The sequence below is a fragment of the Callionymus lyra genome, chromosome 18 (genome assembly GCF_982586985.1).
Source record: "Callionymus lyra chromosome 18, fCalLyr1.hap1.1, whole genome shotgun sequence".
NCBI lineage: Eukaryota > Metazoa > Chordata > Actinopteri > Syngnathiformes > Callionymidae > Callionymus > Callionymus lyra.
The window spans coordinates 3,046,124-3,063,991 of NC_141835.1; the positions used below are offsets into that span (position 1 = coordinate 3,046,124).

At 39.8% G+C, this 17,868-nt stretch overlaps 1 protein-coding gene across 1 annotated transcript in view; it reads right to left on the bottom strand.

Annotated features, from left to right (window-relative positions):
• The window catches only part of LOC148060068 (ryanodine receptor 3), a 149,429-nt gene that overhangs the window by 94,609 nt on the left and 36,952 nt on the right, over nt 1–17,868 (bottom strand). Inside the window, 9 exon segments of the mRNA XM_087780003.1 lie at nt 3,042–3,145; nt 4,305–4,409; nt 4,461–4,677; nt 6,792–6,984; nt 7,864–8,105; nt 8,218–8,351; nt 8,471–8,589; nt 8,680–8,775; nt 15,598–15,733. Coding sequence (XP_087636129.1) covers nt 3,042–3,145; nt 4,305–4,409; nt 4,461–4,677; nt 6,792–6,984; nt 7,864–8,105; nt 8,218–8,351; nt 8,471–8,589; nt 8,680–8,775; nt 15,598–15,733 — 1,346 coding nt within the window.

Sequence of the window (17,868 nt, forward strand, 5' to 3'; positions counted from 1 at the left end):
CAACTAATAGACAGAATATAAACCAAAAATATATTAATATTATTAAGAAGAATATTAAGAAGATAGTAATCATAGAAGACATTGTACAATAGTAGAAATAAATACATGAATTATGCAGCATTTAATTAGTTAAGAAACATAAATAAAACAACTTTATTGTTACAGATTATTTTTCTTCTGATCATCAAAAATATGTGTATTTTGTGTATTTCACTCTAGCCTTTAAAAGACAAGCTAATAATCCATCATGCGCCTCACAGCAGAAAGGCTGCTGGTTTGATTGAGCTACACTTTTGGTGTGTTTTTGAGGGTTTACTCCCGGTACTCAGGTTTACTCCGGGTACTCAGGTTTACTCCAGGTACTCAGGTTTACTCCAGGTACTCAGGTTTACTCCAGGTACTCAGGTTTACTCCAGGTACTCAGGTTTCCTCCAACAATCATAAAATGTAAGGAGGTTGATTGAATACCTGACATTTTTTGTAGAAGTGTGTGGATGGTTGTGTGTTTATGTGTGTACTCAGCCAAACTGGGACCTGTTCAGGGTGTCCCCCCTCCCTCACCCCGAGTAGCTGGGATAGACTCCAGCCCCTACATATACTACTATAATTTCGCACTTACCTAAACTATCCTTAACACCTTTTACAGTGTTGTGTGATTTCATTTGATTGATTCGTTCTCACTGATATACACTGAGCTCCTGTTGAACTGACGTCTGGACAAGAAGAATATTTGCTACAGTTTTAACAAAAAAGTTAAAAGCGTTGTTTTTAAATGTGCTTCCAAACCCCTGAGATCTCTGCGACTGACACTGGCGGCACATGTACCCGGAGGAGTAAACTTGAGAAGTGTTGCCATTTCTCTTCACACCTCGGTGAGGCGAGGCTGACAGTCTATGAGTTCGAAGTGAGTCAGAAAGCCATCAGCCTGATGTGCCAGTCGCCCCGATCAATCATAATAACCCTTAATGTCGCACAAATACAGCTAAGTGCTCGCAGGAGGAGCAAGAAAAGTCTCGCCGAGGTCTGAGCGCGGCAGACGTGGACGTCGCTCCACTTAAAAGCTTCACTGAATTTATGGAAATTTATTTATATTACATTTCCCAGTTTTGAGTTTCAGCAGAATCTCTGCGAGCAGCTTTTCTCAGAGCCAGACAGAGATGAAATATCTTAATATAGTACAATTTATACGGCTTCGGACATTTATTGACGTTTAGATAAAGACTTCTATTTTTATTTTGAGGGCTAATACAGACTTTTTGTATTTTTATCATTTGATTTAATGATGCATGTAGTTCATTTTGTGTTGAGAATGTTACTTTATTATTCAATATAAAGACGTCGTCAATGTTCAGTTAAATCAATGATCACAAAGCAGTTTTTAAATAAAAAAATAAGTTTCTTTATTCAAGTTCAGTTAAACTTCAGTTAATATAAATGAATATTTTCAATCAAAACAATATTTTTTCAAACAAAACAAGTGGAAAAAGTGTCTTTTTTTATTAAAGTGAAAAATGTTTGAGCCTTATTTATGAATTAAAAAACTTTGAATTGAAGAAAGTTTTTTTGGTTTAAGGTAGAAAATAATGCTGGTCTTTGTTTTTATTGAAGTGAAAAAAGTTATGAGCCTTTTTTTATTTAAGGTAAAAAAGTTTTTGTCTTTATTAAAGTTAAGAAAGTTGTAAAGCTTTTATTTATTCAAGATAAACAAATGTTAGTTTTTTTTAATTGAAAACGTTTTTGTCTTTATTTAAGTTAAGAAAGTTGTAAAGCTTTTTATTATTCAAGATAAACAAATGTTAGTTTGTTTTAATTGAAAAAGTTTTTGTCTTTATTTAAGTTAAGAAAGTTGTAAAGCTTTTTATTATTCAAGATAAACAAATGTTAGTTTTTTAGTTTGTTTTAAGTTAAAAAGCTTTTGTCTTTATTTAAGTTAAGAAAGTTGTAAAGCCTTTTATTATTCAAGATAAACAAATGTTAGTTTGTTTTAATTGAAAAAGTGTTTGTCTTTATTTAAGTTAAGAAAGTTGTAAAGCCTTTTATTACACAAGATAAACAAATGTTAGTTTGTTTTAATTGAAAAAGTGTTTGTCTTTATTTAAGTTAAGAAAGTTGTAAAGCCTTTTATTATTCAAGATAAACAAATGTTAGTTTGTTTTAATTGAAAAAGTTTTTGTCTTTATTTAAGTTAAGAAAGTTGTAAAGCCTTTTATTATTCAAGATAAACAAATGTTAGTTTGTTTTAATTGAAAAAGTTTTTGTCTTTATTTAAGTTAAGAAAGTTGTAAAGCTTTTTATTATTCAAGATAAACAAATGTTAATTTTTTTAATTGAAAAAGTTTTTGTCTTTATTTAAGTTAAGAAAGTTGTAAAGCTTTTATTTATTCAAGATAAACAAATGTTTGTTTGTTTTAATTGAAAAAGTTTTTGTCTTTATTTAAGTTAAGAAAGTTGTAAAGCCTTTTATTATTCAAGATAAACAAATGTTAGTTTGTTTTAATTGAAAAAGTTTTTGTCTTTATTTAAGTTAAGAAAGTTGTAAAGCTTTTTATTATTCAAGATAAACAAATGTTAGTTTGTTTTACTTGAAAACGTTTTTGTCTTTATTTAAGTTAAGAAAGTTGTAAAGCCTTTTATTATTCAAGATAAACAAATGTTGGTTTGTTTTAATTGAAAAAGTTTTTGTCTTTATTTAAGTTAAGAAAGTTGTAAAGCTTTTTATTATTCAAGATAAACAAATGTTAGTTTGTTTTAATTGAAAAAGTGTTTGTCTTTATTTAAGTTAAGAAAGTTGTAAAGCCTTTTATTACACAAGATAAACAAATGTTTGTTTTTTTTAATTGAAAAAGTTTTTGTCTTTATTTAAGTTAAGAAAGTTGTAAAGCCTTTTATTACACAAGATAAACAAATGTTTGTCATTTTTAATTGAAAAAGTTGTCTTGATTTGATGAAGATGAAGATGCTGTCGTCCTCAGACCTCCTTCATCTCCTTCATCTCATCCATCCACTGAATAAAAACCTCATCCCTGAACAGCTGCACTCACTTCAAAGTCTCCGTCGACATCTGAAGGTTGTAGTTCTTCTCGGTGTCCGGCAGCTTTGAAAAGTCCACCAGACACGGATGCTGCCGCTTGTTATCTTCTCGGATCTGGACAAAAGGACGACGTCGTCATGAACACGTCGAGTCTGGAAACCGAGGAAATCGACTAGAAAACGACGGCGAGTCGAATGTTGATGCAGCGTTTTTTCTAACTAGCAGCCGGCGAGGAGCTGGGATGTGTTTCCGTGACTTATGAGAGGAACGATGGAGCATGTTTTCTTGGGGGCAGATAAGGAGGTGTGCGGCCAGAATACCAAGTGAGGGATGTAATTCCTCTCAGGAGGCTGAGCTTGATGCCCAATAATCCCTTTGGCGGAGCTGCACGGGGAGAAGCTTGATGTTCACCAAGAAAACATGTGATGCGGCGACGAACACCATCAGCTCCTCTGTCAATAGTACAAGTGCATCTTATAGGAAGATGTTTGGAGACCAATAAACACAGACGCCTACTTTTCTTATCCCACGTGTTGTCGAGCAGAAAAGTAGCTTCATCTTATTATGAAGTTTGTATTATAGACACAGAAGCTGTTTCATTCTGATATTTCTTTGAGGGCAAGACAAGACATTTTATGAACGTTTGAGCAATAAAACCAGATTCATAGATAGACTTACACGTCTAAAGAAGTTGTATTGTATTCACAAATGTATCATTATGTTGTTGTCCACATGTATTTCACTACTACTAACATACACTTTATATCATATCATTGATTTATTCACTTCATACTGCTGAACCCCTTGTTGAGGTCGAGGGTTGAAGCCTGTCCCAGCTACTCCGGGTGAGGGCGGGGGACTCTCCTACTATATAGTTAGGAATAATAAATGATAGAATGATTAACAGATAAAACAATTGTTTGTTATCATAAAGTTAAACCTCAGTTCATCTTTATTTTAGCATTGATATGAAGATACTTTGATTCATTGCTGAATAAAACCTCCTGTCTGCCCGCAGCGAAACAAAAGAGGTTCAAGACCCACGAGAACACGATGGATCTTCTCAAGTCTACACGAGCATGAGCAGCGTTGAGTGGATCGTTCTGTCACTTACCCTCTGTTGTGTGAGAACCGCAAATTATAAGAGAGAAAGCAAGATGACTTTGGCAATGGTTCAATCCTTCAATCCTCAAAACTCAAATTGATATTAGAAAGTGCGATCGTCTCATCAGCATGTCATGAGGAGGAGGCTCCAGACCCAGAGGTCGCTCACCTTGCCGTACGACCATCCCAACTCTATCTTGTTCATGCCCCACAGCTCGTGGATGTTCTCCGCCAGTTTGTCCCGAACCTTCTCCAGGTAGGTCGGCATGACGACCTGAGACACGTGAGTTCATTCATCCGTTCACACTGGGATCTTCTGGCTCACCTGGCTGGTCTCCACAGGTGTGGGGAGGAACAAGGCGTGCGAGGAGATGAGGGTGGTGCCCAGAAGATCTCGCACTCCTTCCACGTCCCTCTTGTACTCCTTCACCGCCTCCACGCGCATCTTCTCCTTGGGCAGGAGGGCCTCGTAACACGGAGCGTAGCTCGACGGAGGGAGAAACTTGAAGTCGCCGTGACGACCCCCCAACAAGAACCGAACCCTGAAGAGAAGATGAGGAGCGAAGATGCCATGAAACGAGGGAGAACTGAGTTTCTTTTAGTTACAGAGCAGTAAAGATCATTTAAAGATTGATTTCGAAAGCGATAAAAGTATATCTCTAGATGTGCGACGTCCATATAAGAAGAAATATGAGATAAAGATCCATTTAAACGAGGAATAATTTCATATTTAATATCCGTAAATCTAAATTAAAAGCGTGGAATAAAGATTTTCAACAGGAAATATCAACAGAAATGTGGACAAAAACATCAACAACAATCATCTTATTGTGAAATATATAAACAGGGGCTAATGATACTTTAAAACACCTGAAGAATAATATCAATTTGAAATATACCGGATGTCTGGAACAAATGTCAAGAACAAGAGGGAGTATTTTTTTCATTTTATTGCTTAAATTCTGTAATTGTTTTGATGGAAATTGAGAAAAAGTTATTAATTAAAACACAATGTGAGCATAAACACTAAGTTTGCAACACTAATAGACTCAGGGACTCATTCATTCCTCGTGCTATTAAATTGTACAATTGTGAGTTCAGGGGCAGGAGTGGAGTAAAAGTATCTGGATGTTCTATGTTAGTCTTTGTATCTTTGTCTTTGTTGTTTTTCTTTGATCTATGTTCTTTATCTTTATCTTTAGACTTAGATTGTGTCATCTTGTTCTCTTTATGTTCTTCTTCTTATTTTATTTTTATTTATTATTTTGTATTGTTTATGGAAAAACGTGGCGGTTGGAAAAAACAATTTTAATAAAGTTTTACCTTACCTTACCTTAAACTTTGTGTATTTGGTATTTACTAGGGCTGCACGATTTATCTAAAAAAAATATGGATATTGCGATATCGCACGTGTGATATGCATATTGAATACATGTGATCATTTAAAACTTTTTATTGTATAAATTGAGCATTTCTTAAATCCACACTTTGATCAATCAGTGTCACGTTCTGTAAAGTTTTAATATGTACTTCTATGTCTCGTTGTTGTTTACGTCTCCGTCCGTCTGTGAACTGTGCGCCTCAGTATTTACTAAACCGATGCAAGTCCCGCGAAACGTTACGAGTGATATTTTTCTCCGATAATGTCGGCACCGAAGCGCAGAAATAAAGGAAAGAGAAATATCACGTTGTTTTTCCTTCTCTAAACCCCTGGGACTACAGTACTCGCTCCTGCACGTGGCTGCATTTTTAAGGTGAAAGAAAAAAAGAATGCGATAATATCAATATCGCAATTCAAGAGACCATTATCGAATTTTGCACTTATTTCTAATAGCATGCAGCTCTAGTATTTACCCAGTTCACCACAAGAACAATGAGGTTCATTTTCTGAACTTGAAAAAGTTCTCCAAGTAAAGTAAGTAAGTAAGTAATATTTATTTATATAGCGCTTTTCGAGACCAGGGTCACAAAGCGCTTAGACAATCAAAAGATTACTCAAAAAAGTAATGACCAGGCTGGACTTAATGAACCTTTGCCAATGAATCTATGATGGAGTCTGGTGGAAACACATGAGGAGTAACTTTACATATTTTTGGATGATAATGTTGAGTAAACATATCATTCTGTGAGAGAATATCCATGAAATCATGATGAAAGTGATGAAGCTCTGGTGACATCTTATCACGTGATGATGTAGAAATGATTCCAAGTTAATTTCTGAGTCAAGATTCACGACATCAAACATCTGCTGCTTCTGATCTTCCTCCAGGCAACCAGAGCTCCACAGCCGTGACGACGAAACCGCGTCACGGACCTTCGTAGTAGAGCTTCTCTGGAGGCTGCTGAAAATAGACACTAAGTAGTAGTGTGTGTGTGTGTGTGTGTGTGTGTGTGTGACGCAGTTCTGTCTGGATGAGGTCCTCAATTATTGAGGAGTTTAAATGTGTCCCTCTGTAGGACTCGCTGCTCCGGCTGTTCACTGGGTCAGAAGGATCTGCACTTTTTAGAATGACAAAGTGGTTCTGGGGGTCAGGACCGATGTGACGTCAGGACCCCGCGGCCAGCGAGGCGAGCACCATTCGACGGAACCATCGGGTCGGAAAGAACGACGGACTGGGATATTTTGAATCTGTGCACCAACACGGATCTGCCTCACCTGACTCCCGCCGAGAAGCTCACCACGGGGAAGAAAAGTCCGTCGGTGTTGAAGTTCTCGAACATTCCCTGCACCGGCTGCCCGTTGATCCTGAAGGAGATGCTGGGAGCGCTGAGGTCCAGGCAGCAGCTCACCACGTCCTCCGAGGTCAGGATGTGCTGATTCAGCGACGCCACGGCCCGAGGAATCCGACCTGTGGAGTGATCCGGTAAATGACATGAGTAGTAGAGTCTGGAAAAGTATTTTTAAAAATAGGCTTTGTATTATTTTTAATGTCTTATTTCTATGAACATACAACAAAGAAATCCGAATATTGATTTAAATTGATATTAAATGTTATTATTATAATTCTTTTAAAATCTTTATTCAATTTGTTTTTATTTATGTTCTTGTTTATTAATTCAATAATGTCGCAGTATTTTAAATTCAATATAAATGATTGGCATAATAGCAGACATTACTAAAAGAGTTACTTGGTTGAAGATTCAGCCAATCATTGAACACGAACACGATCATGTGACGACGTAGAACAACATTAGCTGAGATTCTGTCTTAGTTTTGTCTGATGCTATTATTATCCCACTTTTGAACATTATATTAAAAATTTAGGACTTAATATATACTTAAATTAGTATCCAAAAAACTTTCAAAATAAGATTCAAAAAAAAGAATGTAATGCCATTAATGGTCATTTCATTAAATGATCAAACTCTGTGTGTAAAGAAAAAAATCATTAAGTAAATATTAAAATGTATTAAATCATTCATATAAAAAGGAAACACAAGTAACCTTTCAATATCAAAACTATTCAATTCAGTTATTTTATTATTATTATTATTATACATTATTATATCTCTGGGTCAAGATTAACCGGTGCCCCAAAAACGAATGGGTTTGTGGTATCCCTTGTGTTGTCTCTGGGTCAAGGTCAACAACCTCCACAAGTACATACAGAAATAATAATAATATATTATTATTATATATGTATTTATGGAAGCCAGGGAGGTCACTGACCTTTGACCCCGAGACAACACAAGGGTTAAAAACAACATCATCTTCCTCCGACACTCACCTGACCACAGGTGGAGTCCGTCGAACCCAAACGAGTACAAGTCGTCTCCGACTCCGTTCCCTCCCCAGCCCTCCCCTCCGCCGGGGTAGGGGGCGTAGCCTTTGGTGTTGGCCCAGCCCACCCGCAGGTGCGAGGGCTCGCTGGTCACGAAGTGGTCCACCTGGTCGATCATCAGCTCGTAGTACCACTTCCTGTACTGGGCCGAGCCGTCGCTCACGCCCAGGAAGATGTTGGGTCTCATGCTGAGGAGGACAGAAGTCACACTGCTGAGGAGGTGTGGATCATTTAACTACAGGTCAAGAGGTCAAGGCTCATGTTGAAGGTCACGGTCAAGACGTGGAGGTTCTCTCTCACCTCTGGACGTCGTTGACCAGCTGCGTCTGGAGCAGCAGATCCCTCCTGGGCAGCAGGTGATCACAGATGAGGTTCTGATTGGTTCTCACGGCGACGCCATTACACACACAGAGCGAGCAGAGAACGTCCAGGATCTGAAGACGGAGGGTGAGGGTGAGGTGTGGACACACACACACACACACACACACACACACACACTTGTACGTCTTCATGCATAATCACGTGGACGTCCCGCCGCCAGAGCGTTCTGTACCTTGTGGTTCCGCCCGTGCTTGTAGAGCAGAGATATGATGGACTTGATGTGTCCTCTCTGGATGATGTTCAGGGCCTCTGGGCTCTCGATCAGAATGCAGTGAAGAACCTCCAGGATGCCTGTGCAGCCGCAGATCCATGAATTAAGCAGAGCCCGGAGAGCGAGCGGCTTCATCTGCGGAGACGTGAAGGTCTTATCGATCATCTCACCTGAAGAAGACTCCAGCCGCTCCAGCTTGTTCACCAGCCAGTCCAGGTTATTTGAGAACTGAGTGCAGTTGTTCCTGTTCCCTCGGATCAAGGCCGCTGCAGGACAACGAGTCAGAAGACACACATGTGTACACACTTCACGTCTTCATAATGACAACACAAGTTTTATATATATATATATAATGTATCCTTGTTACTACATTATCACAACACCAGAGTCAAGTACTGGACAATACTACACATATATACTTGTTACTACACTATCACAACACCTGAGTCAAGTACTGGACAATACTACACATATATACTTGTTACTACACTATCACAACACCAGAGTCAAGTACTGGACAATACTACACATATATACTTGTTACTACACTATCACAACACCAGAATCAAGTACTGGACAATACTACACATATATACTTGTTACTACACTATCACAACACCAGAGTCAAGTACTGGACAATACTACACATATATACTTGTTACTACACTATCACAACACCAGAGTCAAGTACTGGACAATACTACACATATATACTTGTTACTACACTATCACAACACCAGAGTCAAGTACTGGACAATACTACACATATATACTTGTTACTACACTATCACAACACCAGAGTCAAGTACTGGACAATACTACACATATATACTTGTTACTACACTATCACAACACCAGAATCAAGTACTGGACAATACTACACATATATACTTGTTACTACACTATCACAACACCAGAATCAAGTACTGGACAATACTACACATATATACTTGTTACTACACTATCACAACACCAGAGTCAAGTACTGGACAATATTACATATATAATATATATATATATATATATATATATATATATATATATATATATATACACATTTATTTATACGTCGGATATTATTCATTATTCATATTCCGTAATACTAGGGCAACTCAAGGAGTAATACTACGGCGACTCAAGGAGTAAAAACTATGATGACTCGTAGAGTAATACCGCGGTGACTCGTGGAATAAAACCTATGGTGACTCGTGGAGTAATACTAAACTTGAATAGCGTATTTTAATACCGATATTTTCTCACACCCCAAATATTATATATATATATATATAAATATACACATATATATATAATGCCACAGATACATGTATTCTAGTCGTCCAGCAGAACGACCACAGGGTCACACAGACAGACGAGATGAAAGCACTTCTCAGATCCAGCGCCTCTGAGGTGTGAGGGTCGGAGGACGAGACGTGGACTGAACGCTAATACGAGCCGTGAGGATGAATTAGTGGAGACAAGGATTTGAAGGGCAGAGACGGAGCGACACATGTCGACGCTCACGGAGCTGCTGCACCGAGACAAACATACGGTGACACAGTGTGAAGCACTTTTGGAAACGATGATGACTTTTAGATAAAATGCTATCAAACAAATCTGTTCCTGGCAGCAGGTGAGCAGTAGCTTGACTCGACACAAGTGTTTGTGTGTCATGAACGTAAGAGAGGAGGTTTGATGGCGACCTTGAGCCGGAGAAGACATAAATATTCAAACAGCTGTTGATGGCAGCCAGAGGGCGGCGTGAGCAGAACCTCTTCACCTCACAGGAGACCTGCTGCAGACACAACAGCAGGTCCACAGGATTAACGGTTACATCTGGAGTGTGTGTTTAGTTGTGGGTCGAGAGGATTGTTGTCTATTTATTATATTGTCAAATATGACAGTTTTGTCTGTTAAGTAATGCTACGTTGACTCGTGTAGTAATACTACAGTGACTCGTGGAGTAATACTACGGTGACTGGTGGAGAAATACTATGGCTATTCATAGAGTAATACTATGCTGACTCGTGTAGTAATACTACGTTGACTAGGGAGTAATACTATGGTGACTTGTGGAGTAATGCTACGTTGACTCGTGGAGTAATACTACGGCGACTCGTGGAGTAATACTACGGTGACTCTTGGAGTAATACTACGTTGACTCAGGAGTAATACTATGGTGACTCGTGGAGTAATACTACGGTGACTCGTAGAGTAATACTACGGTGACTCGTAGAGTAATACTACGGTGACTCGTGGAGTAATACTACGGTTACTTGTAGAGTAATACTACGGTGACTCGTGGAGCAATACTACGGTGACTCGTGGAGTAATACTACGGTTACTTGTAGAGTAATACTACGGTGACTCGTGGAGCAATACTACGGTGACTCGTGGAGTAAGACTACGTTGACTCGAGTAGTAATACTACCTGGACTCGTGGAGTAATACTAAGGTGACTCGTAGAGTAATACTATGGCGACTCGTGGAGTAATACTATGGCGACTCGTGGAGTAATACTACGTTGACTCGAGGAGTAATACTACCTAGACTCGTGGAGTAATACTACCTAGACTCGTGGAGCAATACTAGGGTGACTCGTGGAGTAATACTACAGTGACTCGAGGAGTAATACTACCTAGACTCGTGGAGCAATACTAGGGTGACTCGTGGAGTAATACTACGGTGACTCGAGGAGTAATACTACCTAGACTCGTGGAGTAATACTACCTAGACTCGTGGAGCAATACTAGGGTGACTTGTGGAGTAATACTACGTTGACTCAGGAGTAATACTATGGTGACTCGTGGAGTAATACTACGGTGACTCGTAGTGTAATACTACGGTGACTCGTAGAGTAATACTACGGTGACTCGTGGAGTAATACTACGGTTACTTGTAGAGTAATACTACGGTGACTCGTGGAGCAATACTACGGTGACTCGTGGAGTAAGACTACGTTGACTCGAGTAGTAATACTACCTGGACTCGTGGAGTAATACTACGGTGACTCGTAGAGTAATACTACGGTGACTCGTGGAGTAATACTACGGTTACTTGTAGAGTAATACTACGGTGACTCGTGGAGCAATACTACGGTGACTCGTGGAGTAAGACTACGTTGACTCGAGTAGTAATACTACCTGGACTCGTGGAGTAATACTAAGGTGACTCATGGAGTAATACTAGAGTGACTCGAGGAGTAATACTACCTAGACTCGTGGAGCAATACTAGGGTGACTCGTGGAGTAATACTACGGTGACTCGAGGAGTAATACTACCTAGACTCGTGGAGTAATACTACCTAGACTCGTGGAGCAATACTAGGGTGACTTGTGGAGTAATACTACGGTGACTCGAGGAGTAATACTACCTAGACTCGTGGAGTAATACTACCTAGACTCGTGGAGCAATACTAGGGTGACTCGTGGAGTAATACTACGGTGACTCGAGGAGTAATACTACCTAGACTCGTGGAGCAATACTAGGGTGACTCGTGGAGTAATACTACGGTGACTCGTGGAGTAATACTACGGTGACTCGTGGAGTAATACTACGGTGACTCGTAGAGTAATACTACGGTGACTCGTAGAGTAATACTATGGCGACTCGTAGAGTAATACTACGGTGACTCGTGGAGTAATACTACGGTGACACGTGGAGTAATACTACGGTGACTAGTAGAGTAATACTACGGTGACTCGTAGAGTAATACTACGGTGACTCGTAGAGTAATACTATGGCGACTCGTAGAGTAATACTATGGTGACTCGTGGAGTAATACTACGGTGACACGTGGAGTAATACTACGGTGACTCGTGGAGCAATACTACGGTGACTCGTGGAGTAAGACTACGTTGACTCGAGTAGTAATACTACCTGGACTCGTGGAGTAATACTACGGTGACTCGTAGAGTAATACTACGGTGACTCGTGGAGTAATACTACGGTTACTTGTAGAGTAATACTACGGTGACTCGTGGAGTAATACTACGGTGACTCGTGGAGTAATACTACGGTGACTCGTAGAGTAATACTACGGTGACTCGTAGAGTAATACTATGGCGACTCGTAGAGTAATACTACGGTGACTCGTGGAGTAATACTACGGTGACTCGTAGAGTAATACTACGGTGACTCGTAGAGTAATACTATGGCGACTCGTAGAGTAATACTACGGTGACTCGTGGAGTAATACTACGGTGACTCGTGGAGTAATACTACGGTGACTCGTGGAGTAATACTACGGTGACTCGTGGAGTAATACTACGGTGACTCGTAGAGTAATACTACGGTGACTCGTAGAGTAATACTATGGCGACTCGTAGAGTAATACTACGGTGACTCGTGGAGTAATACTACGGTGACACGTGGAGTAATACTACGGTGACTAGTAGAGTAATACTACGGTGACTCGTAGAGTAATACTACGGTGACTCGTAGAGTAATACTATGGCGACTCGTAGAGTAATACTATGGTGACTCGTGGAGTAATACTACGGTGACACGTGGAGTAATACTACGGTGACTCGTGGAGCAATACTACGGTGACTCGTGGAGTAAGACTACGTTGACTCGAGTAGTAATACTACCTGGACTCGTGGAGTAATACTACGGTGACTCGTAGAGTAATACTACGGTGACTCGTGGAGTAATACTACGGTTACTTGTAGAGTAATACTACGGTGACTCGTGGAGCAATACTACGGTGACTCGTGGAGTAAGACTACGTTGACTCGAGTAGTAATACTACCTGGACTCGTGGAGTAATACTAAGGTGACTCATGGAGTAATACTAGAGTGACTCGAGGAGTAATACTACCTAGACTCGTGGAGCAATACTAGGGTGACTCGTGGAGTAATACTACGGTGACTCGAGGAGTAATACTACCTAGACTCGTGGAGTAATACTACCTAGACTCGTGGAGCAATACTAGGGTGACTTGTGGAGTAATACTACGGTGACTCGAGGAGTAATACTACCTAGACTCGTGGAGTAATACTACCTAGACTCGTGGAGCAATACTAGGGTGACTCGTGGAGTAATACTACGGTGACTCGAGGAGTAATACTACCTAGACTCGTGGAGCAATACTAGGGTGACTCGTGGAGTAATACTACGGTGACTCGTGGAGTAATACTACGGTGACTCGTGGAGTAATACTACGGTGACTCGTAGAGTAATACTACGGTGACTCGTAGAGTAATACTATGGCGACTCGTAGAGTAATACTACGGTGACTCGTGGAGTAATACTACGGTGACACGTGGAGTAATACTACGGTGACTAGTAGAGTAATACTACGGTGACTCGTAGAGTAATACTACGGTGACTCGTAGAGTAATACTATGGCGACTCGTAGAGTAATACTATGGTGACTCGTGGAGTAATACTACGGTGACACGTGGAGTAATACTACGGTGACTCGTGGAGTAATACTACGGTGACTCGAGGAGTAATACTACCTAGACTCGTGGAGCAATACTAGGGTGACTCGTGGAGTAATACTACGGTGACTCGTGGAGTAATACTACGGTGACTCGTAGAGTAATACTACGGTGACTCGTAGAGTAATACTACGGTGACTCGTAGAGTAATACTATGGCGACTCGTAGAGTAATACTACGGTGACTCGTGGAGTAATACTACGGTGACACGTGGAGTAATACTACGGTGACTCGTGGAGTAATACTACGGTGACTCGAGGAGTAATACTACCTAGACTCGTGGAGCAATACTAGGGTGACTCGTGGAGTAATACTACAGTGACTCGTAGAGTAATACTATGGCGACTCGTGGAGTAATACTATGGTTACTCGTGGAGTAACACTACGTTGACTCGAGGAGTAATACTACGGTGACTCGTGGAGTAATACTACGGTGACTCGTGGAGTAATACTACGGTGACTCGTAGAGTAATACTACGGTGACTCGTGGAGTAAGACTACGTTGACTCGAGTAGTAATACTACCTGGACTCGTGGAGTAATACTAAGGTGACTCGTAGAGTAATACTATGGCGACTCGTGGAGTAATACTATGGTTACTCGTGGAGTAATACTACGTTGACTCGAGGAGTAATACTACGGTGACTCGTGGAGTAATACTACGGTGACTCGTAGAGTAATACTATGGCGACTCCTAGAGTAATACTACGGTGACTCGTGGAGTAATACTACGGTGACTCGTAGAGCAATACTACGGTGACTCGTGGAGTAATACTACGTTGACTCGAGGAGTAATACTACGGTGACTCGTGGAGTAATACTACGGTGACTCGTAGAGTAATACTATGGCGACTCCTAGAGTAATACTACGGTGACTCGTGGAGTAATACTACGGTGACTCGTAGAGCAATACTACGGTGACTCGTGGAGTAATACTACCTGGACTCGTGGAGTAATACTAAGGTGACTCGTGGAGTAATACTACCTACACTCGTCGAGTAGTACTACAGTGAGACGTGGAATAATACTACAGTGACTTGTGAAGTAATACTACGGTGACTTGTGGAGTAATACTACGGTGACTCGTAGAGTAATACTATGGCGACTCCTAGAGTAATACTACGGTGACTCGTGGAGTAATACTACGGTGACTCGTAGAGTAATACTATGGCGACTCCTAGAGTAATACTACGGTGACTCGTGGAGTAATACTACGGTGACTCGTAGAGCAATACTACGGTGACTCGTGGAGTAATACTACCTGGACTCGTGGAGTAATACTAAGGTGACTCGTGGAGTAATACTACCTACACTCGTCGAGTAGTACTACAGTGAGACGTGGAATAATACTACAGTGACTTGTGAAGTAATACTACGGTGACTTGTGGAGTAAAAATATGTATCCAAATGTCAGCACCTGTGAACACGCACCTCCTTTAATGGAAAAGATACAGAGTTGGATACAAAGACAAAGCTTTGAACACTTGTGTTCTGCTCACTGAGGTACTTAGACGTGTCGCTCACTGACACACACCTGCTAATGGACCCACTTTGGTGTGACAGTACCAGACGCTCCACTGTTGTGACGGCTTCTCGTGCTTTAATGGAGCGTCGTTTGAAACACAAACAGGTTTGTCTTCTCACCCAGCAGCTCGTACAGCAGGTTGAGAATGTCCTTCCAGGCAGCGCCGGCTTCTGGACCAGCACACTCCCCGAAGTGGGCCACGCTGTGGTAGACGTTCAGTCGGTCAATGCAGTCGGAGACCAGGATGAGCATGCCCTGGAACACATGCGTGGACATGAATTAATCATGGGATGTATCTATGGGGAGGAGAAATACTCAAGGAAATTACTATTTTATATGACAGTGTCTTGAAAGGCCTACGAGAGAAGAAGGAGTTTACATTAAAAGCAAAAGACATTGAATAATGTATTTGTTTAGGGGAGTAAATGGGGAACATTTCTGCTCTTTTTCCACTGGACACACTCTCCCTTCTGTCACCATATATATAACAAATATATTAAATATTGTACATTTAAAGGATTATTTTTTTATACATCTGAATTTAAAAAGTCAAATATTTTCATAAGAATGTCTTCTCTTTTTAAACACAGAGCTTGATATTCTAATTACAAAGTAGACTTTCTTTATCCAATGTATTTTAATTCAGAGCCTTTTAATTTCAGGATAATAGTAAATACTATTGCAGTGTGTTTATCATCCATTCGACCGACATAAAAAATCCGTAAGTAAAACCATAATTAAAACATAATGCTAATAAGGCACAATCTCTATTATTTTAATTAAAGGATTTTAAGTGAGCTTTATAGTCGAAAATATCCAGTTAATTAAGTAATGTGATGTAGCAGTTATGTTGCCTATTATTTAGTATTTGAAGTGGGTTCAAAATAATACATTTTATTTTATCCGCTCACTACTGGAAGGGCTTTGCTTTAATGGGATTAGGAGAAACGGCCAACTACACTACGTGTGTAGAAAATATTGTAAGTCAAAAATTGACCCCCTTATAAGGGCACGTGATCATGTGATCGTGAGTGTCACATGATAAGCTGAGAGTTCAATCAAGTATGTCAATTTCAATGAATATTTGATATTTTTAAATCAATCATATTAATATCATTTATAGAAATTATTGAATTCAATTATGAATTGAAAACTAATTCAACCTTTCAATATACAAATGTTTGAATTTAATATTTCGAAATATAATATTTAAATAGTTAAAAAAATACATTTAAAAAAAAGAATTCAACATTGGAAATGTCTTTAGTCTGTCACGTTTGTATCTTCTCGTCTGGACTATTGTAACAGTTTGTTAACATGTCTAAACAAGAAGGATCTTCTCACCTCCAGTTGATTCAAAACTCTGCAGCCAGAATCCTGAGCCGCTCTAGTAGAAGAACTCACATTTCTCCTTCAAACTCTTCACTGGCTGCCAGTTTCTTTCAGGATCATTTTAAAATTCTGGTTCTTACTTTCAGATCTATTCATGGTCAGACCTTCCATCAGTGATCTGATCCAGACTTACACCCCAGCTCGGGCTCTGAGGTCCGTGGATCAGAATCTACTGATGGTTCCTGAACTTCCGGACCAGAGGAGAGAAATCCTTCCAGACTGTTGCTCCTAAGCTTTGGAACCATCTCTGTGTTTGATGATCTACTGACTCCTTCAAGAAACATCTGTGTTTGATGATCTACTGACTCCTTCAAGAAACATCTCTGTGTTTGATGATCTACTGACTCCTTCAAGAAACATCTCTGTGTTTGATGATCTACTGACTCCTTCAAGAAACATCTCTGTGTTTGATGATCTACTGACTCCTTCAAGAAACATCTGTGTTTGATGATCTACTGACTCCTTCAAGAAACATCTGTGTTTGATGATCTACTGACTCCTTCAAGAAACATCTGTGTTTGATGATCTACTGACTCCTTCAAGAAACATCTGTGTTTGATGATCTACTGACTCCTTCAAGAAACATCTCTGTGTTTGATGATCTACTGACTCCTTCAAGAAACATCTGTGTTTGATGATCTACTGACTCCTTCAAGAAACATCTGTGTTTGATGATCTACTGACTCCTTCAAAAAACATCTGTGTTTGATGATCTACTGACTCCTTCAAGAAACATCTGTGTTTGATGATCTACTGACTCCTTCAAGAAACATCTGTGTTTGATGATCTACTGACTCCTTCAAGAAACATCTGTGTTTGATGATCTACTGACTCCTTTACATCTTAAGACGTTTTTCTGGAACTCCTGTGTTGTTCTCAGTATTATCTTGATCTTTAAAGTATATATTTTATTGAATATTGTTTTGATTGTTTAAGCGCTTTGTGACCCTGGTCTGGAAAAGCTCTATACAAATACAAATTACTTACTTACTCCACTA